Source organism: Frieseomelitta varia, unplaced genomic scaffold (assembly GCF_011392965.1).
Source record: "Frieseomelitta varia isolate USP_RPSP 00005682 unplaced genomic scaffold, Fvar_1.2 scaffold_1028, whole genome shotgun sequence".
In the NCBI taxonomy this organism is placed as follows: domain Eukaryota; kingdom Metazoa; phylum Arthropoda; class Insecta; order Hymenoptera; family Apidae; genus Frieseomelitta; species Frieseomelitta varia.
This window is the reverse complement of record NW_025108671.1, coordinates 238,481-264,185: the sequence shown is the minus strand read 5'-3', so window position 1 is coordinate 264,185 and position 25,705 is coordinate 238,481. Positions and strand designations below refer to the sequence as shown.

The 25,705-nt window shown below is 25.4% G+C and overlaps 7 protein-coding genes across 13 annotated transcripts; 5 read left to right on the top strand and 2 right to left on the bottom strand.

Annotated features, from left to right (window-relative positions):
• Positions 1-231: 231 nt before the first annotated feature.
• On the bottom strand, positions 232-13,433 carry LOC122527952 (transcription factor IIIB 90 kDa subunit). 2 transcript variants are annotated; one of them, XM_043652587.1, is made up of 15 exons: positions 13,354-13,433; positions 12,267-12,480; positions 12,089-12,173; positions 11,867-12,003; positions 11,581-11,685; positions 2,417-2,566; positions 2,171-2,264; positions 1,969-2,101; positions 1,808-1,901; positions 1,572-1,727; positions 1,407-1,492; positions 1,106-1,343; positions 843-1,017; positions 587-765; positions 232-512 (listed from the first exon to the last, which is right to left on the bottom strand). In XM_043652587.1, the coding sequence occupies exons 2-15, from the start codon at positions 12,478-12,480 to the stop codon at positions 379-381; spliced, it is 1,980 nt and encodes a 659-aa protein (XP_043508522.1). In that variant the 5' UTR covers positions 13,354-13,433; the 3' UTR covers positions 232-378. The 2 variants fall into 2 exon arrangements, with proteins under 2 accessions (XP_043508522.1, XP_043508512.1); XM_043652577.1 differs by lacking the exon at positions 13,354-13,433 and adding an exon at positions 12,866-13,020.
• LOC122527963 (BTB/POZ domain-containing protein 3) lies at positions 3,647-9,957 on the top strand. Of its 3 annotated transcripts, none has more exons than XM_043652596.1 (7): positions 3,647-4,157; positions 5,917-6,198; positions 6,309-6,456; positions 6,536-6,752; positions 8,172-8,358; positions 8,422-8,600; positions 8,718-9,957. In XM_043652596.1, the coding sequence occupies exons 1-7, from the start codon at positions 4,061-4,063 to the stop codon at positions 9,180-9,182; spliced, it is 1,575 nt and encodes a 524-aa protein (XP_043508531.1). In that variant the 5' UTR covers positions 3,647-4,060; the 3' UTR covers positions 9,183-9,957. The 3 variants fall into 3 exon arrangements, with proteins under 3 accessions (XP_043508531.1, XP_043508540.1, XP_043508549.1); XM_043652605.1 differs by lacking the exon at positions 3,647-4,157 and adding an exon at positions 5,080-5,362; XM_043652614.1 differs by lacking the exon at positions 3,647-4,157 and adding an exon at positions 5,342-5,362 and having other exon boundaries at positions 5,920-6,198.
• A 20-nt stretch (positions 13,434-13,453) lies between the features above and the next one.
• Positions 13,454-16,797, top strand: LOC122527980 (tubulin gamma-2 chain). The gene is made up of 9 exons (XM_043652626.1): positions 13,454-13,721; positions 13,937-14,139; positions 14,237-14,383; positions 14,484-14,620; positions 14,701-14,895; positions 14,987-15,098; positions 15,224-15,355; positions 15,421-15,603; positions 16,054-16,797. The coding sequence occupies exons 1-9, from the start codon at positions 13,673-13,675 to the stop codon at positions 16,255-16,257; spliced, it is 1,362 nt and encodes a 453-aa protein (XP_043508561.1). The 5' UTR covers positions 13,454-13,672; the 3' UTR covers positions 16,258-16,797.
• Positions 16,012-17,985, bottom strand: LOC122528013 (tRNA (adenine(58)-N(1))-methyltransferase catalytic subunit TRMT61A). 3 transcript variants are annotated; one of them, XM_043652687.1, is made up of 5 exons: positions 17,508-17,984; positions 17,073-17,345; positions 16,832-17,001; positions 16,493-16,624; positions 16,012-16,245 (listed from the first exon to the last, which is right to left on the bottom strand). In XM_043652687.1, the coding sequence occupies exons 1-5, from the start codon at positions 17,860-17,862 to the stop codon at positions 16,225-16,227; spliced, it is 951 nt and encodes a 316-aa protein (XP_043508622.1). In that variant the 5' UTR covers positions 17,863-17,984; the 3' UTR covers positions 16,012-16,224. The 3 variants fall into 3 exon arrangements, with proteins under 3 accessions (XP_043508622.1, XP_043508629.1, XP_043508612.1); XM_043652694.1 differs by lacking the exon at positions 16,493-16,624 and having other exon boundaries at positions 17,508-17,985; XM_043652677.1 differs by lacking the exon at positions 16,012-16,245 and having other exon boundaries at positions 16,451-16,624; positions 17,508-17,983.
• A 634-nt stretch (positions 17,986-18,619) lies between these two features.
• Positions 18,620-19,959, top strand: LOC122528041 (protein jagunal). 2 transcript variants are annotated; one of them, XM_043652739.1, is made up of 5 exons: positions 18,620-18,768; positions 18,846-18,977; positions 19,152-19,293; positions 19,403-19,618; positions 19,704-19,959. In XM_043652739.1, the coding sequence occupies exons 2-5, from the start codon at positions 18,886-18,888 to the stop codon at positions 19,830-19,832; spliced, it is 579 nt and encodes a 192-aa protein (XP_043508674.1). In that variant the 5' UTR covers positions 18,620-18,768; positions 18,846-18,885; the 3' UTR covers positions 19,833-19,959. The 2 variants fall into 2 exon arrangements, with proteins under 2 accessions (XP_043508674.1, XP_043508665.1); XM_043652730.1 differs by having other exon boundaries at positions 18,670-18,977.
• Positions 19,960-20,473: 514 nt separating this feature from the next.
• On the top strand, positions 20,474-22,909 carry LOC122528028 (ATP synthase subunit gamma, mitochondrial). The gene is made up of 3 exons (XM_043652707.1): positions 20,474-20,617; positions 21,708-22,251; positions 22,340-22,909. The coding sequence occupies exons 2-3, from the start codon at positions 21,725-21,727 to the stop codon at positions 22,704-22,706; spliced, it is 894 nt and encodes a 297-aa protein (XP_043508642.1). The 5' UTR covers positions 20,474-20,617; positions 21,708-21,724; the 3' UTR covers positions 22,707-22,909.
• An 827-nt stretch (positions 22,910-23,736) lies between these two features.
• Positions 23,737-25,526, top strand: LOC122528005 (DNA-directed RNA polymerases I and III subunit RPAC1). The gene is made up of 7 exons (XM_043652664.1): positions 23,737-23,889; positions 23,964-24,011; positions 24,092-24,282; positions 24,372-24,550; positions 24,616-24,804; positions 24,920-25,168; positions 25,294-25,526. Exons 1-7 carry the CDS (start codon positions 23,836-23,838, stop codon positions 25,407-25,409), a joined length of 1,026 nt encoding a protein of 341 aa, XP_043508599.1. The 5' UTR covers positions 23,737-23,835; the 3' UTR covers positions 25,410-25,526.
• Positions 25,527-25,705: the final 179 nt, after the last annotated feature.

Sequence of the window (25,705 nt, the reverse complement as noted above, 5' to 3'; positions counted from 1 at the left end):
GAAAATACTTATATTGAAAGGTTCAATTAACTGCGTTTGTAAAAGAAATGAAAAGAAAAAGAAAAATTCTTTGAAGAATTTACAATGAATTTTGTTTCACGAAAAAAATAGCAATTAATTAACTGTGCGTGCTGGAACGTTGTGCGCAACATTTCACGAAAGTTGTTCCTAATTATTACATGCCATCTTATACATTTTTAAGATTAAATAAAAAATTCATAGAATTATAAATTAAGAATAGTAAATGCTTTATTTGTACATTGTAGAATACAGTCTTTTTATTAAGTTGTAATAGATAAAGTCCTAATAAATAAATAGCAGTATTATAAACAATTAATAGTTATTTTTATGGGCTTAGTATCAACTTAGTAAATACAATTAGTAGTCTTCTTCATCGTATCCATATCCAAAGTCATTTTCATCTTCTGATCCATGGTGTCCAAGCATTTCTCCAACAGTCATTTCTGTGGGATCAGCTTCAACATCCTCATCAACATAATCATCAGTTTCATCTACTTTATAAAAAAAAATATAAGTATTTTGACTAAGAATTTTACATAAATGAAGACTTGTATAGCTCATATACCCATATCTAATGAAGTATCCACTCTTGGTAGTATAGATTCAGTTGTGTTAGTTTCTATTTCAACTGGCATTTGGACTTCTTCGTCTTTTCTTGGAGTCTGAGGTTTAGTTACACGAGGTTTCTTTACTACTGGTGTGTTTGGCTTATTTTGAGTTTCTAATGAATTAGAAACACTGGATCTATAAAAGTAGACAATCTGTTAGACATATATGTTTTTTTTATAGAATCATAATACCTAATAATATTACATACTAACATTTTACTAGAACTTGATGAAATATTTATTTCTTTTTTCGGCGATTGAATTGGTTCTTCAATTTTTTGTTGTTCCTTAGTCGAATTATTTAAATTAACATTTAAACTTTTTAATACCTCATAATTAATTTTAGATGATATTTTTTTCTCCTGCAACATTTTTTCAATCGCTTCTCCTAATAGAATTATAGAAAAATATAATAAATTTCAAAAATCGATGACAAATTAATATTGTAAAATTTATAAGAAATATTATAATATTACCTGCAGTATTTGCAGGCGCTTGACTTTTATTACGTTTAGTAGTCCGCCGTCGTTTTTTTTCAGGTTTGCCTTCTTCTTTTTCTTTCTGCCGTCTTTCCTCCTTTTCTTTTTGCTGAATTAAATATTCGGCATTTACTTTATTCCATAAATTGTGTTTAAATTGTGCTTCTTTTTCTGACATAATGTAACTATCTAACTCTTCATCATCGAAATCAGCAACGTCAATCTCTCCAGAATCCTAAAATAAAAAAATATTAATAAATAAATGACAACTACTTTTATTAGAATTAATTTTATTTACATTTTCAAAATTTGTGTTCGCTAAGTCTTTCATTTCATTTTCACGATCATTTGTTGATATTAACCCCATAGATGCGAAGTTTGGACCTTTAAATAATTACACAATTTTTTAAAACAATTATATAATATAACATGATAAAATTTTAAAAACTGTTTTAATTTCTACCTAATCCAGTAATTAATTGATCGTTTATACTATTGGGTCCATGATTTTGAAGATCATTATCAGGGTCATCTACATCATTTCCAACATAATTTTTAATTACATCTAAATTGCTTTCTCTTACAAATCTATCTGTATCTTCTTTTTCTATAGAAGCAACTGAAAATGAATATTTTTTAAATAATTTTTTTATAAAAGGAATAAAATAATTAACTGATTTTAATCGCTATTACAATTACCATCTTTGCGTTTTCTTGTTTTTCCTAATCTGTGTTCTTCCAATTGTTTATCAATTTCAGCTTGCAATTCTTTTATTTCTGTATCTATATTTAGCTAAAAAGATAAATAAGAAAGAATTATATATATGTACATGTGTTGCAAAATAAAAAAGATTCTATACCCTTTGTAATCGTTCTTTATCTTTTTTGCGTGCTGCTTTAAAAGCTGGAGGATCTTGTTCTTCCTCCAAATCGACTGTCATGAATTCTTCAAGAGTCAATGCGCTTGAAGGTGTATCACCAAATTCTATAAGCCTTTTAACGTACAAAAATTTATTTAAAAATTTTAAATGTTCAAAAATTTTATTTAAAAATTTTATTTACCTTTTGCGCAATGTCGATTCATGCACTTTTACGATTTTAATAATATCCGCTGGTGACCTATTGAACTCATGTAATCGAGCAGCCATCAACAAAGCTTTAAAAAGAAATAATATTTTTTAAATATCAAATTTAAAATATTCACAGCAATTAATGTATAAATTATAACAAAAACTTAAAATTGTACAAATTAAAATGTAAGTATTTATATTAAAATAGATTATGAAGAAATTAATTTTTTTTAAATACCAGCGCCACATAATCCTGACGGCCTTCGTCCACTGTGAATACTATCTTTTTTCATTCTTTGAACTACTCGTAAAGCTGTCATTGATACTTCGTGAGTTTTTTCACCAAACTCCAGTTTATTTGCGAATCTCATGATATATAAACATGGATCTACAAAAAAATGTAATATCAATTATATATAAAATTTAAAAATTCATCGCACATTGACAAATTGATATTAACATAATAGTTATAATTAATAATTAATTAATTTATAATTTATAATACTTGTAATTATTTATATCAACATAATACTTATAAGAATTCTGTTGTTATAATATATTTTTGTTGTTACTTTTATTAAAACGTAGAGGATATGATAGCAAAAAGAATAAAAATATAATTATATCATTTCTGAATCTTTCATTTAATTTATTGAATTTATTTTATTAAAACTTCATGCATTACATTTATATTGTACATTATTGCTTGTAAGTAGATATCACTTGTGAAGTGTATATATATATATGGGTTTACGTTAATATTGTTAATTAGTTGCGGCAGCATACTAAAGAAAATTATTAACTAAGATTATTCCTATTGAATGGACAATATATTATACAGTATACAATTTGTGTAATGTGAAATTTATTTATGTTTTTAGATTTTGGTGATATTATCGTTAACCCGGGATTACCCACGTGAAGGTCTAGTCGCCGGGATGTACCTGCACTAGACCCCCAGGTGGGTAATCCCGGGTTAACGACAGATCCCCAATTCGAAAATTTATAAAATTATGAAACTACAGGGAGGGCATATATGAATACATATGCGATTCTTTCTCTGGAACTGAAATTCGCTTTAAGCGGCTGAAATTAAAATATATAGTACATGGTAAAAGATTTATTATTTACAATTTTTTCAAATTATATAAATAATAAATCTATTATTACATAATAGTTCCAATTAAAAGAAGTAACTTTTCTCTCAAAACTGTTTTCCCGTCTTACAGTGTGCAGATTACAACATGAAGTTGAAAATTGGGAGAATTTTTGAGGCTTCAATTTTACTTTCTGAAAGTGTATTTCGACAAGAAAAAGAAACTTTAATATTTGTTAAAAATTTTGATATTTATTATCATTATATTCAAAACAAATGAATTATTGTTAACATCTTTTTAGTACTGTCTCATTAACTGACTACAAATTGGAACTGAATTTTGTCAATTAGGAAGGAAATGGTCTATGCCACAAATTACGTATGTTTCAGCGTGAAATAAACGAATTTCTGAGAAACAATGATAAATGAACATCAGAATTCTGACAATTAAAATATATGTACAGAGTTGTGCTCCGTGAAGATGTGGATTTAAAGAAATGACAGGAACGACAATGACCAAGTTAATACGACAGTGCTATGTTACTGCAAAGAAAAATTCTACGTCAAGACGAACACCCTGTATGCACGTGCTGCGCAGTCGAAGTTTGCGTTTTTAAGAACCACCAGATATATGAACGCGCGTGCCCTAAGTTGCCTATCGACCGATGTACGGAACTATCTAACCAGCGCCCGTCTGACATGGCGCCCATGTAACTGAAATCCAAAATCGTTCCGTGCTACAATTTTAGAAAAAAAAAGACGGGCAATCAAGTTTGAAAAGTGACAATGGCTATGTCGAACCTTTATTCGAAAATATCAACGAAGCCGATGAAACGGTTCCAGGACAACGTCACAGTCAAACAGACTAATCCATGGTTAAACGGTGAGAGACTATTACAGATATAAATAAACATAATATACATCATTTAAATACTGTTCACGCATTTGTTGGGCCAAATCGGACAAACAAGAATGGGAGAGAAACGTTCTCTGTTTTTGTTTCATTTAACGATATTCGAGCAATGTTGCGTCTACTTCGCAATGTTTATTTCTAATTCGAAAAATATAACAATATTTCAATAACAATTTAAGACTTAAAGTGTTTTATTCAAAAATGCATTCGTCAGATGTAATTTCAATTAATTGAAAAATTATGAATGATACACGAACTAGCAAATGTAATGTTTTGTAAAGTTATATACGAACGCAAAACTACGTAATATAGAAACTTTGAATGTATAAAGTATTGGTACAAACTGAATTTTATAAATTTTCATTCAAACCTTATTTTTATATAAATATTTTTAACATGATAAATTGACGAACTAGAAGATGTGTAGTTTAAAAGATAACTTCTTAAGATGCATTCGTGCATTCATACTTTGAACATAATTTAATTTTGGCCACTTCTTTTTATGTTACATACACGAAGTTAAAAGACAGAAATGCAAAAAATTTATAAATCAATGATACAGCGTTTATATAACATTTACTAATTTGTATTTTAGTTTAAATCGATAGATATATGTAATTTGAATTTCAAATTATTTTCTGTGTTTCAAACAATTTTCATCGTTATATTATCGTAGAATAATTTTATCATTTTATATGATAAATAATGTTTTCTGCAAGAATTAATTTAACGAAAATTTGAAATCGCTTTTGACAAATGAAAATGTTGCATTTATTTTACACATATATCACGTGAATCGCAAAACTCGTACGGAATTGTACGAATGAAACCGGAACAAACCGAACCTAATATGCATCATTCAAAATCTTTATACTTACTCACAGATGAGTTTGCTCAAGATGTGATGTTATATGCACATATGTGACAGATATATATATGAGTATATGTGTGTGTGCGTGTGTGCGCGTGTGTGTATGTAATGTTTGAATATGAGAAAGGTTCTTTGAGGCTACAGTGATAGCAAATATTTATTATGTTATAATAGAAGTAAAATTATTCAGAAAAGTGTGGAATAATGTATACTAACGGTAAAATTTTTAATGATCTTACTTTACGTTCATTTTAATTGAACCATCACTAAAAGATGATAGATTACACAACATCTTAAAGCGATGGTAAATAAAAATAATGAATATACGAAAACAAACTTTGATTAGTTATGAGAGAAATAATTTAATTTAGAGATCTCGAACCTTGTTACATGTTATTGTTTTTCATAACCTCTATTTACTTTGTTGATGAAATTATTCATATTAGGTTTTTTTTATGTATTCTAGCTTAGTATAGTTGAATTAATTATCTGAGGAAATAACGTATTAACTATATTGCTGATGAATTAGTGAAAATTAATATAGAATGATGTTATTTGTGTAACTTTCATTGGCATATGCTTTTGCTTGGCAAATCTTTGTTACATTTAATTTTTATGTAATATTTAGTCCGTCCACTTTTAAATTTAATTTTCATATAATAATTTCATAAATTTTGAGTTATGATATTTAAGAATATTTTAACCCTGTTAAATTTTTTCATAATGTTTTATATGTTAACAATAAGATAACATTTAACATAATTTTGCTTAGACATATTGTTTGATTTTAATAAAAATACAAGTACAGAATAGGAAGAAATTTTAAAAGCTAATATTTTGATATTATGTATGTTTTAGCAGAATCACCGATTCCTGTATCAGACTCACCACCAACTGTAAGCCCATTATCTTCTTTCATTGTATTACAACGTGAGGGAACGATAAACCAGCCAATTAGTGCACCTGCATCACCTTTGTCTTCCTTATCATCTCCTCTAACACAATTGAATTTGTCATCACCTGAAGACTGTACACAAGATCCTAATTGGCAAGCAACGAAACCTACAGTTCGTGAACGAAATGCTGCCATGTTTAACAATCATTTAATGGCTGATATTATATTTATTGTTGGTAGTCCAGGTAATCAATCGTAAAACCATTAAAATGTATATATAATATTTTAACAAACAATAAAAATGATTTAGCATATAAGATATATTAAATAATAATATGGTAATTGTTCGATATAGGTCACATACAAACTATACCAGCGCATAAATACGTTTTAGCTACTGGTAGTTCTGTATTTTATGCCATGTTTTATGGTGGACTAGCAGAGAATAAAAGAGATATAGAAGTACCAGATGTAGAGCCTGCTGCTTTTCTTGCTCTATTAAGGTAAATATAATTCTGTTAATATTTTTAGCATAAATTATTTATGATTTATTCACTACTTATTTGATTATTTTTTTCTCAGGTACATGTATTGTGATGAAGTACAATTAGAAGCTGATACAGTGTTAGCAACCCTTTATGTTGCTAAAAAATATATAGTCCCTCATTTAGCAAGAGCATGTGTTAATTATTTAGAAACAAGTTTAACAGCAAAGAATGCATGTTTACTTTTAAGTCAGTCTCGTTTATTTGAAGAACCAGATCTTATGCAACGTTGCTGGGAAGTTATAGATGCTCAAGTAAGTTTAAACAAAGGAATGTTGAAGTCTCTTACTTTTAACGATAATTTAAATGTAACATTAAAGAGTAAATCAAACTCTTCAAATTGTTTGAACAACAAATTACATGATTCTGAACAGCAATTTATTCAAAGAATTACAAAAATTAATAATTATGGAAATGTAAAGAATAGACTGTCTGTAGTATCCCATTGCTTCAGTTTATCTGAGAATAATTGTTGTTCTAAATTTAACAACAAAAGATTATCATTTTCATTATTTCGAACTAGAAGTGAACCTTATTTTCCAGATAATAAGTTAGAAATTGAAGTAACACAAAATGTAACTTACGAAGATAATTTTGTAGAGGAATATGAACATAATAGAAATGATTATAATGACTTTTCTAAAATAACATGTAATATTAATCCAATAATTACTTAAAGAATTTATAATACTTATTCTGTATATTAAAAAGTTTAAGATATAGAATTGCTTATCCCTTTTTTAATTAAATTAACTAAATATTTGAAAGACTGACAAAGAGGTATAAAAATATATTTTTTAATTTATAAATTAAAAAATTCGCTTTTAATCAAAATTTGTTTAAAACTTCATTTAAAATATTTCATTAATTAATTAAAGATAGAATTAAGAAAGATTTATAATAAGCAATTTTATAAAGTATAAAAATAAAATACTCCAACAAAATTTTTTTGTAACATTATATGCTATATCATAATTATTTAATTAATTTTTTGCATACATATAATCATTATACATTAGTATTCATAAAATAGTTAATTGTAATATTATATTATTAAATTAAACATTTTTTAAAAAAGTATAAAATTAGTTTCTTCATGGAAGTAGTATGTTTAGTATAAATATTTAAAAATAGATTTTTAAAAATTTGTTTTTATTTTTAAACAAATAAACTCTCATATCATTTACCAGAAACATTTTTTTTTAGAAAAATACTGCCTAATATTTTCGAAAAATTGAATTTTAATTAAATTATTGAAATTAATTTTTATTTTTTATATAATTTATTTTTTTATATTTCATATATATTGATTATATTTAAAAAATTTCTTAGTATTTTTGTGAGATTTTTAGAATTCTAAGTGTATTTTTTGATTTAGAAAGAAACATATATTTTTTGCCTTTTCGATATAGTCAGTTATACAAATTATTAATTAATTCCATCGAGAATAATCATCATTCAATTATCATGAATTTTTCGCAAAATAAAGTTGGTTAGTCTTGTAGTAATAATAATATGAATGGTTCATATAATAAACATAAAATTAATAAAAATTAATCATTCTAGATATCTAATCTAAGATATAACTTTTTTTAATCACAAAATGTTTGTCAAAAAATAAAATATATTCTTTTTAAGTTAAGTTGTATATCATAAAATTTAATGTAACATAGGCAGAAATGGCGCTAAGGTCAGATGGTTTCGTGGATATTGACATTCACACTCTTGAATCAGTGCTTTCTCGAGAAACATTAAACTGTAAAGAAATACATATATGGGATGCTGCATTAAGATGGGCTACTGCAGAATGTATTCGGCAAGAACTTGAACCTTCATCGGCAAATCAAAGACGATCGTTAGGTAAATATCTAGATCAAAATTAAATATCAAAGGTTAGTACTGTTCATGTTTTTTTCATTCTAGGATCTGCTTTATATTTAATTAGACTTCCTGCCATGAATTTGGAAGAATTTGCCAATAGTGCTGCTCAGACTGGAATCTTAACACAACAAGAAACAATTGACGTCTTTTTGCATTTCACTGCTAGTAATAAACCTCAACTTTGTTTTCCTATTAAACCTCGACAAGGTTTAAAAACTCAAGTAAGTACTATGAAACGAAATCATTAATAGTTCTGTAATAGTTTGTAACAGTTAATGTATAGGATTAAAAGCTTGTATAGAATAATAAAACCAAAATTTCAAATATTTTATTTGCAGGTTTGTCATAGGTTTCAGTCATGTGCATATAGATCAAACCAATGGCGTTACAGAGGCAGGTGTGATTCAATTCAATTTAGCGTTGACAAAAGAATATTTGTTGTTGGTTTTGGACTCTATGGAAGCTCATCTGGTGCTGCAGATTATAATGTTAGAATCGAACTGAAAAGATTGGGATGTGTTTTGTCTGAAAATAGTACGAAATTTTTTTCGGATGGTTCGAGTAGTACATTTCATGTATATTTTGAAAATCCAATTCAAATCGAACCAGAATGCTTTTATACAGCTAGTGTAATCTTGGATGGAGGCGAGTTAAGTTATTTTGGTCAAGAAGGCATGTCAGAGATAACAGTTGGTAATGTAAACTTTCAATTTCAATGCAGTTCAGAAAGTACAAATGGTACTGGTGTACAAGGAGGACAAATACCCGAATTAATTTTTTATGGACCACCAGTAGATGACTGATGGAAATTTATTACAGAAATAATGGTTTAACTGATGGTCTCTAAAAATTTGTATCTTAATATCGTTCCAGATTTTGTATAATTGTTATTTTAAGTATTATTTTTAAATTGATGACAAATGTTGCGTAATAGATGCACTCTTAAATATTAAATATTTATACTTTAAATTATAATCATAATGAATAATTTACAGAAATTATAATTTTATTATAAATTTATTATTATTATTCTATCAACGAAATATAAAAATTCCTTTATTTTAAGTCAAAGATTATATTAAATTTTCAAATTAAATATTTTATAACAATCTCATAAAAATTTATTTTCGTAAAATTGAAGTAATATAGAGATACTTATGTGAGATATTAAATAATAAAACAGTATTAAATAAGGAGCAATTAAGGAAACAAATATTTCATTATATTTAAATAAGAATTATGTTTTAAATCAAAATTTTACATAAGAGTGTATCTATTACCACTTTTAATGTATTCAGATATTTGTGCTTTATCTTTTTTTCTTTTTTTTTTTTTTGAAAAAAATTATGTTTTTTATATAACTTAAATACTTGAAACATTATTTGTAAATATGCAATGAGTGAAGTATGTGAAATACTTGTTAGATAACGTGAAAAGGAAAAATATGTAAAAACAATCTTTAAATTAATAGAAAATTGAGAAAGTTAATAAGTGCTATTTAAAAGGATTTATTATCTTTAAAATTATTGTTAAATAAAAATATAAAAGAATAAACAAAGATCAATTAATTTTGGAAAATATATTGTTATCTCAAGTAATTAATTCTCAATTAAGAAATACTAATATATAAATTATAATTTTTTTTAAATTAAAATACATTAAAATTTCAAATGTACAATGTAAATTATCATTTTACGAAGGAGAATATATTGTTTTTACGAACATAAATAATATTGATTTAATGTTGCATTCATATATCATGTTTTAAAATATATCATACTTATTGGAAAACATTATAAGCAATTTTAGAATAGTAATTGAAACTGCCTATGCAAAATGACATTTGTTTTCTATTTTAACATTATCTTATTTTTATATCATATCAATAAGAAAAAAGATACATTTTACTTTCTTTATTTTTTTACTCTCTTTAGATTTGTTGATTTCATAATATATACAATTACATAGAGATGATTACTAAATTATTAGAAGAAATATTTAAATGTGGATTAAATTAAAACAAAATAGCATTTTTGTATACAATATAAAATTCATAATAATATTTTATATAGACATTCTAAGATATTTCAATCATGTTTATATAATTTTATAGTTTATCATAATCTATATAAAAAGTAGAAAAAATTCTAGCATAATTTCAAGATAAAGTATGCATATAGTAATTATATATAACTATAATTCTTTTTTTTTATAATAAACATTATATTCAGTAATGCCATAGAATCTGGCGCCAAAGCCTACACTGCAGAATAATAATTACTATTTAAAAAAGTACAACAGATTACAATATCAATAATAATAAAATGTACAAAATAATGCCTTTCTACTACTAATATGACTGGCTGGTGCCAAAAGAAAAAAAGAATAAATAAATTTTGGGAGCATCTCTGTATCAGTTTAAGATTGGCATTAAAAAATATATATTAATTATCTTTTAAAACAATATTAAAATATTTAGTAAACAATTTTAATTTGAATTTAAGTCATTAGTTTGTTACTAATAAATAAAAAGTTTAGTTTTATATCCTATATTTTAAATTTTTAGTATTATTTAAAATAAAGAAATTAATTAGCATTATGATGTAAAATATGAAAAGTGTAATGTCCACACAAGCAATAAATTTACATAAATATAAAAATTTTATGTAGAAATAACCATCTTACATTATACTTTCATGTATTATGAAATATTTCAATTTTCTTAATTATTAGTAATATATATATATATATATATATATATATATATAATAAAGCTGACTTTTTAATTAATATGTCATACTATTGCTAAAAACAACTATGTGCATATAAAGGTACAAATGTCATATTTAATATTCAAACACTTCAAATGTGAACAAATTTTTACTACTCTTAATAAACTATTTAATTTTATATTCTTTAAACTGTAAAATTTAATGTGATAATGTAAAATATCAATAGAACTTTTTCCCAGAGGTAATGTTGTTTGTGATAAAAATAATTTGTGTAATAAGAAAATTTATATTTGAAGAATAAAACAGATCAATCTAAATCAAACTGTTTTGTTCTATAAAAAATTAAAAATTATTTATGTATAATGCAACATTGAGTAATATTTAAAAATTAGCTAATTTGTTTTTAATTGAAAGTAATGCATGAATTAAAAGTAAAAATTTATAACATGCAAATTCACAAAGTGCTCACCTACTGAAGGTATATTGATGCAAAGAGCTTGTGTAAACCTCAGGTATGTGCGTCCCAATTCATGAACACAAATTTGCAGAACATCGCTGATATCAATGAGCATATCTAATTAATTAGTTAAGTACACATTTCAGTTTCAAAAACTTGTCAAAAAACAGAATTTATATTTCAATCTAAACCAAGTACTCTGTATTTATAAAATAAATATAAATTAACAAAAATAAATTCAAGAAAAAGAAAATTAAAAGGAAAATATTGTTGTTTATTTTATGAAAATAAAGGATACGTGCAGTGCCTTCTGTACGGCAAGTAATATAAACACAAGCTGCATGATTATGTGCTTGTTTCCTCCCACGAGTTAACTGACGATTTAATGCCATTTTATAAAAATTCATAGATGTATCAATACAATGTTGATTTAATCTAGTAACAAAATAAAATATACATTAATTTTATAAAGTATAATATGCAAAACTTACTGATTATATTACAGAAAAAGTGTACATACTGTAATTGCATACATAAATGAGTTATTCCTTTCCTTGCATTTTGTAATGTTATTCCTCTTGATTCTTTCCCATTAACATGATATGCTATAAATATAAAAATTAGATAAATGTTAGGAACTAAATAAAGAAAAGAATGAACATAAAATAAATAGTGTTATATATTTTATAATAACATACTTGCTCCAAATCCTGTGGCTCCACCAGTACTATCATTAGCAACAAATTGGCCAAGTACCATCATATTTCCAGATGGTGTTTCTTTAAACGCTGTTTCGCTAACAATAAGTTGGTCTTCCAACACAAAACCACAATCTGTACAGACAGCATCTCCTCGGGCTGGATCTGTTTCAATATCTGTAGATCCACAATTCCGACACTTACTTGTAGACATCTGTTAAATCGCAATATCATTAAAACATCATTTAAAAAGAGATCTTTTTATTAAGAATTTAATAATTTTGCGGAACAATATTTTCATATGATTTGTACTTAATTTAAAATATGTGTACATTAATCTGATTAAAATATTGTAAAACTTAATATTTTCCTAAATTATACAAGCTACTTAAAAAATAAATGAAACAATTATTTTTAATAATTAAAGTAAACAATAATTTAAAAAATGTAATAATTTTTGCTGCACTCTTTTAAATTATGTTTGCCATATTATATTTTGTTCAATTTTAAATTACTGAAACTATGACATTTTAAAATTATAGGTTAAACAATTCTGTTAAACAACAATGACATGATAATAAAATAATACTATATTATACCTTGTTATATTTTAAATTACGTAGATTTAGAATAACTTCAATTTTTGTCTAATATAATAACCTTAATCAGTTAATTTGAGAGCACATGCGTTATTGCAAACATGACATAAGATTTAGGTACAAAAAATAAATGCATATATTCAACGCTTTCAGCAATGCTTCGTTTGTGTGTGTGTGTGTGTGTGTATGTACATCATACGTATGTATATATACATATATCCACACACAGTATAAACCTTTTAAAGTAATATTAATTTTTTTACAATCATGCTTGTAATATAATAACAATTTATAGTTATCTTAATAACTTAAATAAATAAAAGTAATAATATAATATTAATTAATTAATGTATTCATTACGTGCAATCTTTTTTAATAAAAAACTACTTCTAAATACGAAACATTATTTGAAATAATTAAAAAATCTTTCTTCATTTATATTGTTTCATTTGTAATATAAATTCGTTTATTTTGAAAATTTTACTTACATTTTTAAACTGATCGAAATTTTAAACAGCAAGGAACCTTGACGTTTAATATCACGCACCATCTACAACTGAAAAACAATAGCAATAATAACATTCGAATGTTATCATCATTTAAATATACAATTCTATTCTTTGCATTCATAAATATTTTGTAATAAAAGCTAAAAGGAATCGTATGTATGTATATTATAACATTTGCGAGAAATATCTCTATTTGTAGCATGTGAAATGTTGATTAAATTGAAGGTTTGTCGCGCGTAAAATCAAAGTCAAATAATAATAATCTATTTCTCTGTAAGAATTAAATAATAAATTCAGGATGCCTTGTGAAATGATAACTTTGCAACTTGGCCAATGCGGTAATCAAAGTAAGTAGCTAATCTGTATTTTTATTAAAATACTATGTTGTAAATATAACCACACAAATACACACATTTCAGTTATGAGAACTACCTAATTTATGTTTGTCTTTAATTTTTTTCATTAAAGGTACAAAGATTGTAAAATTAATGTACCACAAGAGTAGAAAAGTTTATATTTAAAATCTATGTTAAACACTAATGATAAAAACTTCAATTTCTAGTTGGATTTGAATTTTGGAAAAAATTGTGTGCAGAGCATGGTATTAGCCCAGAAGGTATCTTAGAAGATTATGCAACAGAAGGGACAGATAGAAAAGATGTATTTTTTTATCAATCAGATGATGAACATTATATACCAAGAGCAGTATTATTAGATTTAGAACCTAGAGTAATTCATACAATTATGAATTCTCCATATTCAAAGGTATTTATTGCTACGTTTTTATAAATTTGACTTCATGAACCTATACGAGTATATTTTTTGAGTAAAATGCATTGTTATAAATATTGTTTTTCACAAGTTATATAATCCAGAGAACATTTATTTATCAAAACATGGAGGTGGTGCTGGTAATAATTGGGCATCTGGCTATCATCAAGGAGAGAAACTTCAAGAAGAAATATTTGATATTTTAGACAGAGAAGCAGATGGAAGTGATAGTTTGGAAGTATGTACAATTATTTTACTTGAATTAGTATTATTGGCACTTTCATCATATTAATTCGCATTTTTATCATATTAATAGTAATCATTATGTTTATTTACAGGGATTTGTTTTGTGTCATTCTATCGCAGGTGGTACAGGTTCAGGTATGGGTTCATTCATGCTTGAATCTCTTGCAGATAGGTTTCCAAAAAAGTTAATTGAAACATATAGTGTTTTCCCAAATCAAGACGAAATAAGGTATATATTGTGCAATAGAATTGTATTAAAACGAGATCACGTTCTTAATAGAAATGAACTAATAAGAAAATTCCTTTCAGTGATGTAGTGGTACAACCATATAATTCATTATTGACTTTAAAAAGATTGACACAGTGTGCTGATTGTGTTGTTGTTTTAGATAACACAGCACTTAATAGAATAGCGTCAGATCGACTTCATATTCAAAATCCTAGTTTTACACAAATTAATAAACTTGTTTCTACAATTATGTCTGTTAGCACCACCACTCTTCGGTATTATATCATTTATATTTATTTCATTTCATTGTTCGTTGTAAAAGTTTTATAAATATTTATTTAATTAATTCATATATAATTATACTAGGTATCCTTCTTATATGAACAATGACTTAGTTGGTTTAATTGCACCATTAATTCCAACACCACGATTACATTTTCTTATGACTGGTTATACTCCACTTACTACAGATCAAGAAGTGAGTATTTATTTACAAAAATACACATATTTAATGTTTTAAAAATATTTTAAATAAAATTAACTTTAAACAAATTTAAATAAAATTAACTTTAAATAAATTAACTTGTTTCTTATAATTAATAGGGAGCTTCTGTAAGAAAAACTTCTGTATTAGATGTGATGAGACGTTTATTACAACCGAAAAATATGATGGTTTCTACAGCTTTAGATAGAAATGCATCTCACTGTTATATATCTATCTTAAACATCATTCAAGTATGTGCCATTTAAAATATTAGAGATCAAAGTAGAATTATAATCTTATAAATATAATTTTTCAGGGTGAAGTAGATCCAACGCAAGTTCATAAATCTTTGCAAAGAATTAGAGAAAGGAAACTTGCACAATTTATACCTTGGGGACCTGCTAGTATACAAGTAGCCCTTTCAAGAAAATCACCGTATATTCAAAGTACACACAGAGTATCTGGCTTAATGTTAGCCAATCATACTAACATATCATCAGTAAGTAAAAATTAAAAAAACCCTAGTTATTTTAATTATTAAGTTTAAAATTGTTTAACAATTATTAAATACAGTAGACTCCCTTACTACTACTCGGTTTCATTTTAACCAAAATCAATTTCAACCGAGACAAATTTCGATTTTTCTATAGCAGTATTGAATTTCGACATATGCATTCAGTAAGTGTTGCATACCAGATTCATCGTAAGTTACATATATAAAACTAATTTTATAATGCAACGTTCATTACGTGTTCTTATTATTACAAGGACTTCAAACATTATTCATTAAATTTATTCTCTACATCTAATCTATAAATGATATTGTTGGATTATTTATTTATCTATTCTGACCGGTTAAGAGAGAGTCTACTGTACAAACACAATTAAAATTTAAAATTAATAATAATTGTTATCAGATATGTAATATGTTCATAAATACATATTTCAGTTATTTGACCGTGCCTTACAACAGTATGATAAATTACGAAAACGAGAAGCATTTTTAGAACAATTCCGTAAAGAAAAAATGTTTGAAGACAATTTGGATGAATTAGATAATTCTAGAGAAGTCGTCGAATATTTGGTAAAAGAATATCAGGCAGCCACACGAGTCGATTATTTATCTTGGAATCCCAGCAAATTAGAAACATAAAGTATTCAACGATTTTAATAAAATTAATATCATGCATATAAATAAGAACTCAAGATCTGAGTGTTACTTGTTGTTTCACGCTTTACTTTATTACCACTATAGTATTATAAATACTATTTTGAATTGTTCTACGAAAATTAAATTTTAATATTATATAGTAAACATCAATTTTAGTATACTATAAGTACAGTCGTTTTCAATCTTTGGACTTTAAGTTTATTTCCATTTTTCGTACATGAAATGGAGGTAATGTAGCAATTGTAATGAATCCTGTATGACCAGGTAAAGAACGAGCATGCATTGCAGTAAGCAGTTTTACTTCTTGTTTTTCATTTTCACTTTCTTGTGCCATATCTTTGTCTACATTCTAAAATATAGTTAACAAAAACTCATATTAGTATTTTCAAAAATGATATTTAATATCATATTTTAAACATAAACTAAGCACGTGTCATTTCAGTTATGGTATTTTGTATGATATTATTGTTTGTAACAATTGAGCGAAATAATACTTAATAAAAAAATTTTCATTTTGCAATATATATGTTAATTCTATGTATTATATTATACATACCTCATATTGTAAGCATTCTAAATTCAATATAGGAAGATTTTTATATTGTACATGAACTTCTCTTTGTAAACATTCGTAAGTGTTTAATTCAATGAATCCTTTTGATATTAATTTTGCACAAGTACGTTGAACCTGCTCAATACAAGGAGAGAAAGAACATAATTTTCCACCTAAAAATAAAATAAAGAAATGATCATTGAAGAAAAATTAAAATAAAACTTTTAAGTCAAATAATTTGCACCTGATTTTTTTAAAGTAGACACTGCATAATCTATTGCTAACCATGGATGTGGAAGATCTAAAAAAATTGCATCTGCTTTTGTCTCTAATTCTTTTCCAAATCCTTCGATGCAAACATCTTTACAACTTGAAGATACAAATTTACTAAGTCCATGCTTCTCAAATTCTGCTTGAGCAATATTTACACGTTGCTCATGAAAATCAAATGTAAAAAGATGACCATGAGGGCGAATCACACGAATAAGAGCATGAGAAAGAGATCCACTTCCAGTACCTAAATTAATAAAATAATAAACTAATAATGTGATGATATGAGCTAAATAAAACTTAAAGATAAATAAGTTAAATTATACTAATTATAAATTATATATACATTAATATTATTTATTCTATTATAAATACATTGTTTTAAAATATATGTTAATATTTGTTGAACCTGTTTCAATAACTATACTTCCTGGTACTAAATCCATTAAATGTAAAATCAAACTTATGTCAGGACTATAAATAATTTGTGTCCTATGAGGAACTGTTAATGTCCAAAGTTCTGGTGTTGGTTGTAGCACATATGCCCATCCTCGAGAAAGTTTTTTTTTAGTTCCGTACTTGTGTCCCACAAGAGAAAATACTTTAAGCGCTCCATATTTTGTTTGAAAAACATTGTCAACCATTTCACCATTTTTATTGGGAATTTTTGCTTTTATTTCTAAAGAATGCATATTGTTATGCCCTAAATATAAAATTATCACATCCCCTTCTTCAATGAATTCTTTTACTTTATTGAAACTCATTTTGATGCAAACAAATTGAAACTATTCTCAAAATATAAAGTCTTTGTTTCCCTATTTTATATTATTAATTTTATATTCTAATTATTATTAATTCATACAGATTATATTATTATTAACCAGTAATATTTAATGCATATATATATAAAATTTTATATAATAATATATATAAAATTTCTTTTTCACATAATTTACTACTATTTTATGTGCTTCACAACATTATTATCATATTATATTATATTATTTATAATATTTCACAATATCAAATTTAAGGTTATGTTTTACAATTGTAATACACGTGTTTAATGTTTGAACTTTAAGTTAATGTTATATAGAACTATATGTCTATTGTGAGCGCGTAAGTTTCTCATATACATTCTGTTATTTCTTTAGTATTATTTACAACAAAAAATTAATTTCTATAAATAAAATTAAAAATTAACATGTATTATAATATAACACATGAAATAAACATATTCATATATGTATATATTTTTTGATATGAAATATAATAGGAAATGATTGCGTGATGCAATATAATTTTGTGTAATATTATTTAGAAATTAAATTATATTATTTATCTTATAAATTTTGATAAGATATAATTAATAAATTCTGGTAGGAAATATAATATTTGTAATAATAATCTTTGTTTTATATTATTTGTAGTATCTTTCATTTATTGGTCATTTATTGGTTTATAAATTTTTGGAAAATATAAAACATGATAATAAATCAAAAATAGTTTATTTACGAGAAGAATTGAAAAAAAAGGAAAATCGGCAAAAATGATATTCAATTTCTGTAAAGTGGAAACGCGACTTAATAAAAGTGACACATTTGCAAAGATCCGTGACCCACGAGGCCACTAACAGAGCTTCAAAAAGTTTAAAAATAGTAAAATAGTTGGTAATGAAGTGCCGAACAGTTTATTTTGAATTGCAGTTCGAAAATTGTTTATACATAAATTTCTGTTGTTAAAATAGGAATTGGATTCTTATATCTTAGTCACGATAATCTAGAAATATGGCTTCAAAAGTAACACTGTCCCAGGCTCTGGGTACAGATGGAAGTGATTTTAATCATAGACAAAAAATTGCTAGTCACTATCAGATCAGGTAATTAAGACATAATAAAAACAATAAATACATTTTCTTCTTTTTTTTTTATCAAAAATTATTTGATGCTATACACGATAATATATATCCTGAAATTTGGAAAGAGCAATAATTAAAAATAAATCATTCTAAGTTATTTATTTATTATTAGAATTAAACCTACGTTCCTTTTAGCGCAACAAACAAATCAAGACTGAAATATTGTATATTTTTTCATTATCTTCTTTTCTTCGTTATGCTTGCCAAGTTGTCAGCTGATATTTTAGACCATTTGGATATATTCATCTTGGAGATTGAAGAATTACAAGTACCTCAGGTACATAATCTTTATTATAAAATGTAGAGATATTGAATAGAGGTACATAATCTTTATTATAAAATGTAGAGATATTGAATAGAGATAAATAATGTCTTATATTTTGTAGCCTTTGTGGTGGGAATATATTTGGTGTACGAGTTTGATGTTGAGTTTCCTTGCTTTATCTGCCATTAAAAGAAATAGAATTAAAACATTACAACAATACATGATCGGCATAATCCTACTAGGATACGGTCCATTACTTTATGCAGTTATATATTATTTCAAGGATGTTTGGAAATATTTAACTGTTGGCAAAACAGATGAGGTTCATTTTTGGCAGGTATGAATTTATTGAATTGAAAATAATTGGAAATGAAATACTTTGTATAAAATGTTTGTTAATATCTGCGAAAATTAATTTCTAGGATCTACCATATGGGTTATTATGGTATGCATTTATTCTCTTAGCATCTCAAGTTCATTCTTTTTCTTTGTTTTTTTCCTGGAATCTTTTGGTGGCTTGGAAAACACGGGGAAGTAAAAGAGCTGATTAATTTAACAATAAAACTCATTGAAATCAAGCATATCTGTGAGCATTATTGATATATACAATGATATATACATATATGTACTATTAACTCTGAAATTAAAACTATGAAAATATTGTTAATGTGTAAATATGTATATATATGATGATCGTGTGTATTATATTAATGTATACAAATGAATGAATTGCATATTTTAAAACAGTTAATTTTGTTTTCTTACAAGCCATTTTAATAATGGATTAATAAATAAATATTACAATTTCTGCAATTAAATATAATTTATTATATATAATAAAAGTACAATTTCAAGTAAATTATCAATTTTTGTTTGCATTATTTATTATAATGAATTGTTTATTATAAGAAAAACATTCTATGATGTTAATATCAACTAAATCCGGGTATAATATATATTTACATGTATATATCATATTGAATGCAACGACAAGAATTATCGATAAAATCTAATCTATTATGGAATTCTGAAAATTTAAGAGGAGGGATTTGAAAAAACATTCTAACAATTGCTTTAAACTTCGCGGTCTTTGAAGCGGATAAAAATTCCGTTAATACCAACTCACGTACATAAAATTTTGGAATAATTACTAGATCTATAAAGACCCTAGATCATGAGGTATTTTTGCATATAGAGGGCCTATTGATCGTCTTTAATAAAACTTGCACATATATAGATAATATACTTGTTCGTGGGAGACTTCGTGTCCTATGGTCATTAACATCCCGTTTGACATAGTTATTTCATTTTGTATTACATTGTTCTGAGTTGTGCGGTGAGTTTAAATCATTACAATAAATAAAAATTAAAATAATTATTTTAATAATTTAGTATAGAAAAGAAATTAATGAAAAACAATGAACATACGCATTGAAACAAATGAATTCTAAGTATAAATGGTATCCATTGTGATTATATAAATCAGACAATATTATAAAATAATTTACAATTGCTGATATTATTATTATTACTATAGAATCTATATTTATAATCTTCTATATATTCATATAACATTCTATAATATTCATAATCTGTTATTTACTTTCTATTTTATTTTTTTTTAATCTACGTTAAATCTTATTTTCATTATGAATTTTGTCAAATATCAGTCAAATAGATAAATATTTTCTGTGGAGCAATATAACAATTATTATCTCTTGACATGACAATTTGTAATAAATACAATATTAGTAAGAGATGTAATATTATGATATTAATATATGTTAAAAATGAGATAAAAAAAATATTTTATTTATTAAGTTTATAATTTTATTACTGTAAGTCTTATGTAATTTATTATTTTATTTTTCAAAACTTAAATAACTTGGTGCTGGTAAGTTAAATATATTTTCATATAAGAATTATTTTAGTAAAGTTTTTAGCATTATTAATGAAATTTTGTTTTTTATAATTTTTGTACAGCACTATTAGTTGTATTTAATTAGCTTACATTAAAAATTATTGTAAACTGTTGTAATTTCACCAATATATTTAGAACTTTGAGAAATGTATGATTAGTAGTTTACATTAAAAATTATAATTTATATTCATATTCTTTTTACTTTTATTATAATTTTCTTTATTTTTTTAATAAAGATAATTTGAAATTTAAATTAAATACTTTGTATAAAGGTAAAGTAAAAAAGTAATTTACATAGTACAAATAAATAATTTTTTCATTATGGTTAAAACACAGTATATCAAGTTTAATTAGTTTAATTATTTAGTATTGTAAAATTTGTTGGTATACACTGATCTAATAAATACTTTGATGTGTATATTTTAATATATTTATATTCATATATTATTTATATTTCGCATTTATTTATATATAAATAATATATATTTTTTATATAATTTTACAGGGACATCCAATTTCAAAATGTTTTCTAATCATATGGCGACAATTGTTCGGCTTGCTGCTCAGCAGCAGCAACAACAAAAACGTGGTATGGCAACTCTTAAAGCAATTTCTATAAGATTAAAGTCTGTAAAGAATATTCAAAAAATTACTCAATCAATGAAGATGGTGTCAGCTGCTAAATATAATAGAGCAGAAAGAGATCTAAAACAAGCTAGACCTCTTGGAGTTGGTACAAAAGAATTTTATGAACAAGCTGAAATTCAGGCACCACCAGAAGATGAGAAAAAGCTTGTAATAGCAATAACAAGTGACCGTGGATTATGCGGTGCTGTACATACTGGAGTTTCTCGTAATATTAGAGATGCTCTTTTAGCAGATCCCAAAGAACGCGAAAATACGAAAATTATATGCGTTGGTGAAAAATCACGAGCGATTTTATCACGCTTGTTTGCTAATAATATATTGTTTGTTGCGTCTGAAGTTGGTCGCAAACCACCTACATTTAATGACGCTGCTAAAGTAGCAAATGAAATTTTAAACAGCGGGTATGTTGATAATCATATATTATTTTCAAAATAATTGTATATACTTTTGTTTTGGTACATACTTCAATTTCAATATTGATGTTTGCAGGTACAGTTTTGGTTCTGGCCGCATTGTCTACAATCGATTCAAGTCTGTAGTATCATATGCCGTTGATCAGTTACCTCTTTTTGACAAAAATGCAGTGGTCAGTGCACCAAAATTATCTGTATATGACTCTTTGGATGAAAATGTAATTCAAAGCTATCTGGAATTCTCTTTAGCTTCTTTATTATTTTATTCCATGAAAGAAGGTGCCTGTAGTGAACAATCAAGTCGTATGACTGCTATGGATAATGCTAGCAAAAACGCAGGAGAGATGATAGATAAATTAACTCTAACATTCAATCGTACTCGACAAGCTGTAATTACTAGAGAACTGATTGAAATTATTTCTGGTGCTGCCGCTTTGGATTGAAGAAATATATAATATGCATTAAAAGAAGAATACACCATAGTGTTGGGAAGTAGATCACAATGATATTGTCAATTGGTAATTGATTTTACTATTTTCTGAAAAGAAAATTTTTAGCGATTTTTCCGAATCGCTACAAATGATCAAATGTTTAAAAATACACCAATATTTATAAACCCAACATGAAAATAAATTGTTAAAAAATGTTCATTGAAATATTTTATTTGTTACAAAATTGAAGCTGCCAAATAAAATAGATAATTCTATGAAGTTTTATATTATTAATGCAAATAAAGTTGTATATACGCCAATAGTACATATTAGATATTTACGTATTTAAAAGTAAATGTGTAATTATAATTTATTGTCAGTGTGGTTATTTACTACTGAATCTATTTTATAAAAAATTTAGGCTTTGGTTCTGAATGATCTGCGTCATTGGATAATATGAAATTTAGAGAATGTTATGAGTATGAAAGAACTCTCAATTTGAAATGTTATACGATTATTTATTCATTCAATACAATTTTACAAAATTTATCATATAAAAAAGGATAAACAACCTATATTAGGATTGTAATTTGGGGCGTTTAGAATGTCTAATGCATTTAAAAGCAACCAAAATTATATTGCAAACGTGCAACATGAACATGCGAACATGCAAACTTATAGTTTGAATAGTTTCGTATAATTTACGTTTTTTGAACGGATGAATTTTTGAAGCTAGGATTTTATATTTGGGATCGTTTTTCATCTCATATTACTCTCCAAATTTCATCTCATTATATTCAGAATACTAAAAATTTATCTTGACAATTTAAATACTTAAATTTTAACAATTTAAATACTTGCATAAAATTTTTTGCATTTTGTAAACTATAATTGAAAAACAAAGAAATTATTTACAGAAACAAATTTTTTAAAAATTTTCTTGAAACTTTATTGTACCATAAATTCATATGCTAACTAAATGAAATGGGCAAAATATATACATTGCGGAACACCGAAGTTATGCCATATGCATTTCTCCGATATCTGTAAAATATATACATTGCGGAACACCGAAGTTATGCCATATGCATTTCTCCGATATCTGTAAACGTAACCTCAACGTTATAACAAATATTAGACAATGGAAGGAAATCGGAAATCTCGTGTTATTCTCGAAGAATATAGTATACCGAACGTAAGAATTTACAATACAATATATATATATATTATATTATATAAACGAATAATTATTAATAATTCATTTTTTAGGCATCTGAATATACACAACAAGATTGGAACTTGCTCAATTTTAAAAAAGTATTTCTTTGTAATAGAAAATATATTTATTCTTTATTTGTAAAATAAAGATTATGTACTAAATTGATTTATACTTTTAGGAATTCAAAATTCAAATTGTAAGAGAGTCGGAAGATGAACGAGAATTAGAATTTGATTTAATAGGTTATCCTGTTGGTTTTGCCAATGCATTTCGTAGAATCCTTTTAAGCGAAGTACCAACTATGGCCATAGAAAAAGTTTATATTGTAAATAACACAAGTGTAATTCAAGATGAAGTTCTAGCTCACAGGTAATTCTTTATATTTAGAATCTACATTACACTTTCATTCAAAATTAATAAAGATACATAAAATATATACATATATATTGGTTTTAAAGGTTGGGTTTAATTCCACTTCGAGCTGATCCAAGATTATTTGAGTATCCTTCTAATAAAGATGAAGATGAAGTTAGTGATCAAGATAGTCTAAGATATGAACTTAAAATATCCTGTACTTGGAATCCCCAAGCACCTAAAGATTCTAAAAGAACAAATGACATATACAGAAATAGCAATGGTATGTAAATATCTAATACGGTAATATTCATAAAAATTTTAGTGAAAAATAATTTTATTTTATAGTATATAGCAAAGACATTAAATGGGTTCCCATTGGACATCAAGAAGAACTTTATCCTCGTGGAGCGGAACAATTAGGTGTTCTAGAAAAAGATATTTTAATATGTAAAATGCGCCCCGGTCAGGAAATTCATCTTTTCATGCATGCAGTAAAAGGAATTGGAAAAGATCATGCTAAGTTTTCTCCCGTAGGTATGTTATTAATATTAAAGAATTTGTATTTTTAAGTTTTGTAGTATTAATGTAATTGAATGCATTTAGACAAGTTTTACTTGTAACGTTCAATTTTGATTTCATCTTTGTTTAGCTACTGCATCATATAGACTATTGCCAGATATACAACTAATAAAATCTGTTAGAGGAGAAATGGCAGATCGTTTAAAAAACTGCTTTAGTGTCGGTGTTATAGAAGTAATTGAAACTAAACCAGGTGATTTAGACTCCCGTGAAGCAAGGGTAAAAAATCCTCGCTATGATAGTTGCTCTCGAAATGTGTTTCAACATGAAGATCTCAAAGGATGTGTACAATTAAGTAGAATACAAAATCATATTATTTGTAAGTTAAATATTTCATTTAAAAAAACTTTGATTTAAAAATCATATGCAATTTCCATATTTCTTATATATTATCTATATTATTTTATATATATATGTATTAATATTATATTTTTTTTTTTATAGTTACCATTGAATCAGTAGGAACATTACCATCAGCTGTATTATTTATAGAAGCAGTTAAGATACTTAAAGGAAAGTGTAAGATGTTTTTAGAGGAACTGGAAAATATTGGAAAATAGCTAAGAATGTTATTTTTAGCAATAGAAAATAAAAACATTTTAACTTTAGTTAAATTGTTAAAATTTTTAAAATTAACTTTATAATAAATGTAATGCTCAATATATTTAATAAAAAAAATTTTTGTCTCAACTATTAGTTCTTTTAATCTTTTTAAAAAATGCAGTAATTTTTATATTTCAAAAACATATGATAAATTTAGATTTAATATCTTCTTAAATCAATGATTTATTGATATTTGAGGTTATTTGTTAACTTCAAGTTGACTTTTTTTTAAATATTTTATAATTATCATATA

What these genes read in the sequence shown, in the direction of transcription:
- LOC122528013 (XM_043652677.1), bottom strand. Translation starts at nt 17,862, where the DNA reads ATGAGTTTCAATAAAGTAAAAGAATTCATTGAAGAAGGGGATGTGATA. An exon ending in AAGTATAGTTATTGAAACAG is followed by an intron (nt 17,346 to 17,507) that starts GTTCAACAAATA and finishes TTATTAATTTAG; the next exon opens with GTACTGGAAGTGGATCTCTT. An exon ending in GTCTACTTTAAAAAAATCAG is followed by an intron (nt 17,002 to 17,072) that starts GTGCAAATTATT and finishes TTTTATTTTTAG; the next exon opens with GTGGAAAATTATGTTCTTTC.
- LOC122528005 (XM_043652664.1), top strand. Translation starts at nt 23,836, where the DNA reads ATGGAAGGAAATCGGAAATCTCGTGTTATTCTCGAAGAATATAGTATA. An exon ending in AAGAATATAGTATACCGAAC is followed by an intron (nt 23,890 to 23,963) that starts GTAAGAATTTAC and finishes TTCATTTTTTAG; the next exon opens with GCATCTGAATATACACAACA. An exon ending in TGCTAAGTTTTCTCCCGTAG is followed by an intron (nt 24,805 to 24,919) that starts GTATGTTATTAA and finishes ATCTTTGTTTAG; the next exon opens with CTACTGCATCATATAGACTA.
- LOC122527952 (XM_043652587.1), bottom strand. Translation starts at nt 12,480, where the DNA reads ATGTCTACAAGTAAGTGTCGGAATTGTGGATCTACAGATATTGAAACA. An exon ending in CATCAATATACCTTCAGTAG is followed by an intron (nt 2,567 to 11,580) that starts GTGAGCACTTTG and finishes ATTTTTTTGTAG; the next exon opens with ATCCATGTTTATATATCATG. An exon ending in AACAAGAAAACGCAAAGATG is followed by an intron (nt 1,728 to 1,807) that starts GTAATTGTAATA and finishes ATTCATTTTCAG; the next exon opens with TTGCTTCTATAGAAAAAGAA.
- LOC122527963 (XM_043652596.1), top strand. Translation starts at nt 4,061, where the DNA reads ATGGCTATGTCGAACCTTTATTCGAAAATATCAACGAAGCCGATGAAA. An exon ending in GACTAATCCATGGTTAAACG is followed by an intron (nt 4,158 to 5,916) that starts GTGAGAGACTAT and finishes TGTATGTTTTAG; the next exon opens with CAGAATCACCGATTCCTGTA. An exon ending in GACAAGGTTTAAAAACTCAA is followed by an intron (nt 8,601 to 8,717) that starts GTAAGTACTATG and finishes TTTTATTTGCAG; the next exon opens with GTTTGTCATAGGTTTCAGTC.
- LOC122527980 (XM_043652626.1), top strand. Translation starts at nt 13,673, where the DNA reads ATGCCTTGTGAAATGATAACTTTGCAACTTGGCCAATGCGGTAATCAA. An exon ending in TGAATTCTCCATATTCAAAG is followed by an intron (nt 14,140 to 14,236) that starts GTATTTATTGCT and finishes GTTTTTCACAAG; the next exon opens with TTATATAATCCAGAGAACAT. An exon ending in ATCATACTAACATATCATCA is followed by an intron (nt 15,604 to 16,053) that starts GTAAGTAAAAAT and finishes TACATATTTCAG; the next exon opens with TTATTTGACCGTGCCTTACA.
- LOC122528041 (XM_043652739.1), top strand. Translation starts at nt 18,886, where the DNA reads ATGGCTTCAAAAGTAACACTGTCCCAGGCTCTGGGTACAGATGGAAGT. An exon ending in AAGAATTACAAGTACCTCAG is followed by an intron (nt 19,294 to 19,402) that starts GTACATAATCTT and finishes TATATTTTGTAG; the next exon opens with CCTTTGTGGTGGGAATATAT. An exon ending in ATGAGGTTCATTTTTGGCAG is followed by an intron (nt 19,619 to 19,703) that starts GTATGAATTTAT and finishes ATTAATTTCTAG; the next exon opens with GATCTACCATATGGGTTATT.
- LOC122528028 (XM_043652707.1), top strand. Translation starts at nt 21,725, where the DNA reads ATGTTTTCTAATCATATGGCGACAATTGTTCGGCTTGCTGCTCAGCAG. An exon ending in AATGAAATTTTAAACAGCGG is followed by an intron (nt 22,252 to 22,339) that starts GTATGTTGATAA and finishes TGATGTTTGCAG; the next exon opens with GTACAGTTTTGGTTCTGGCC.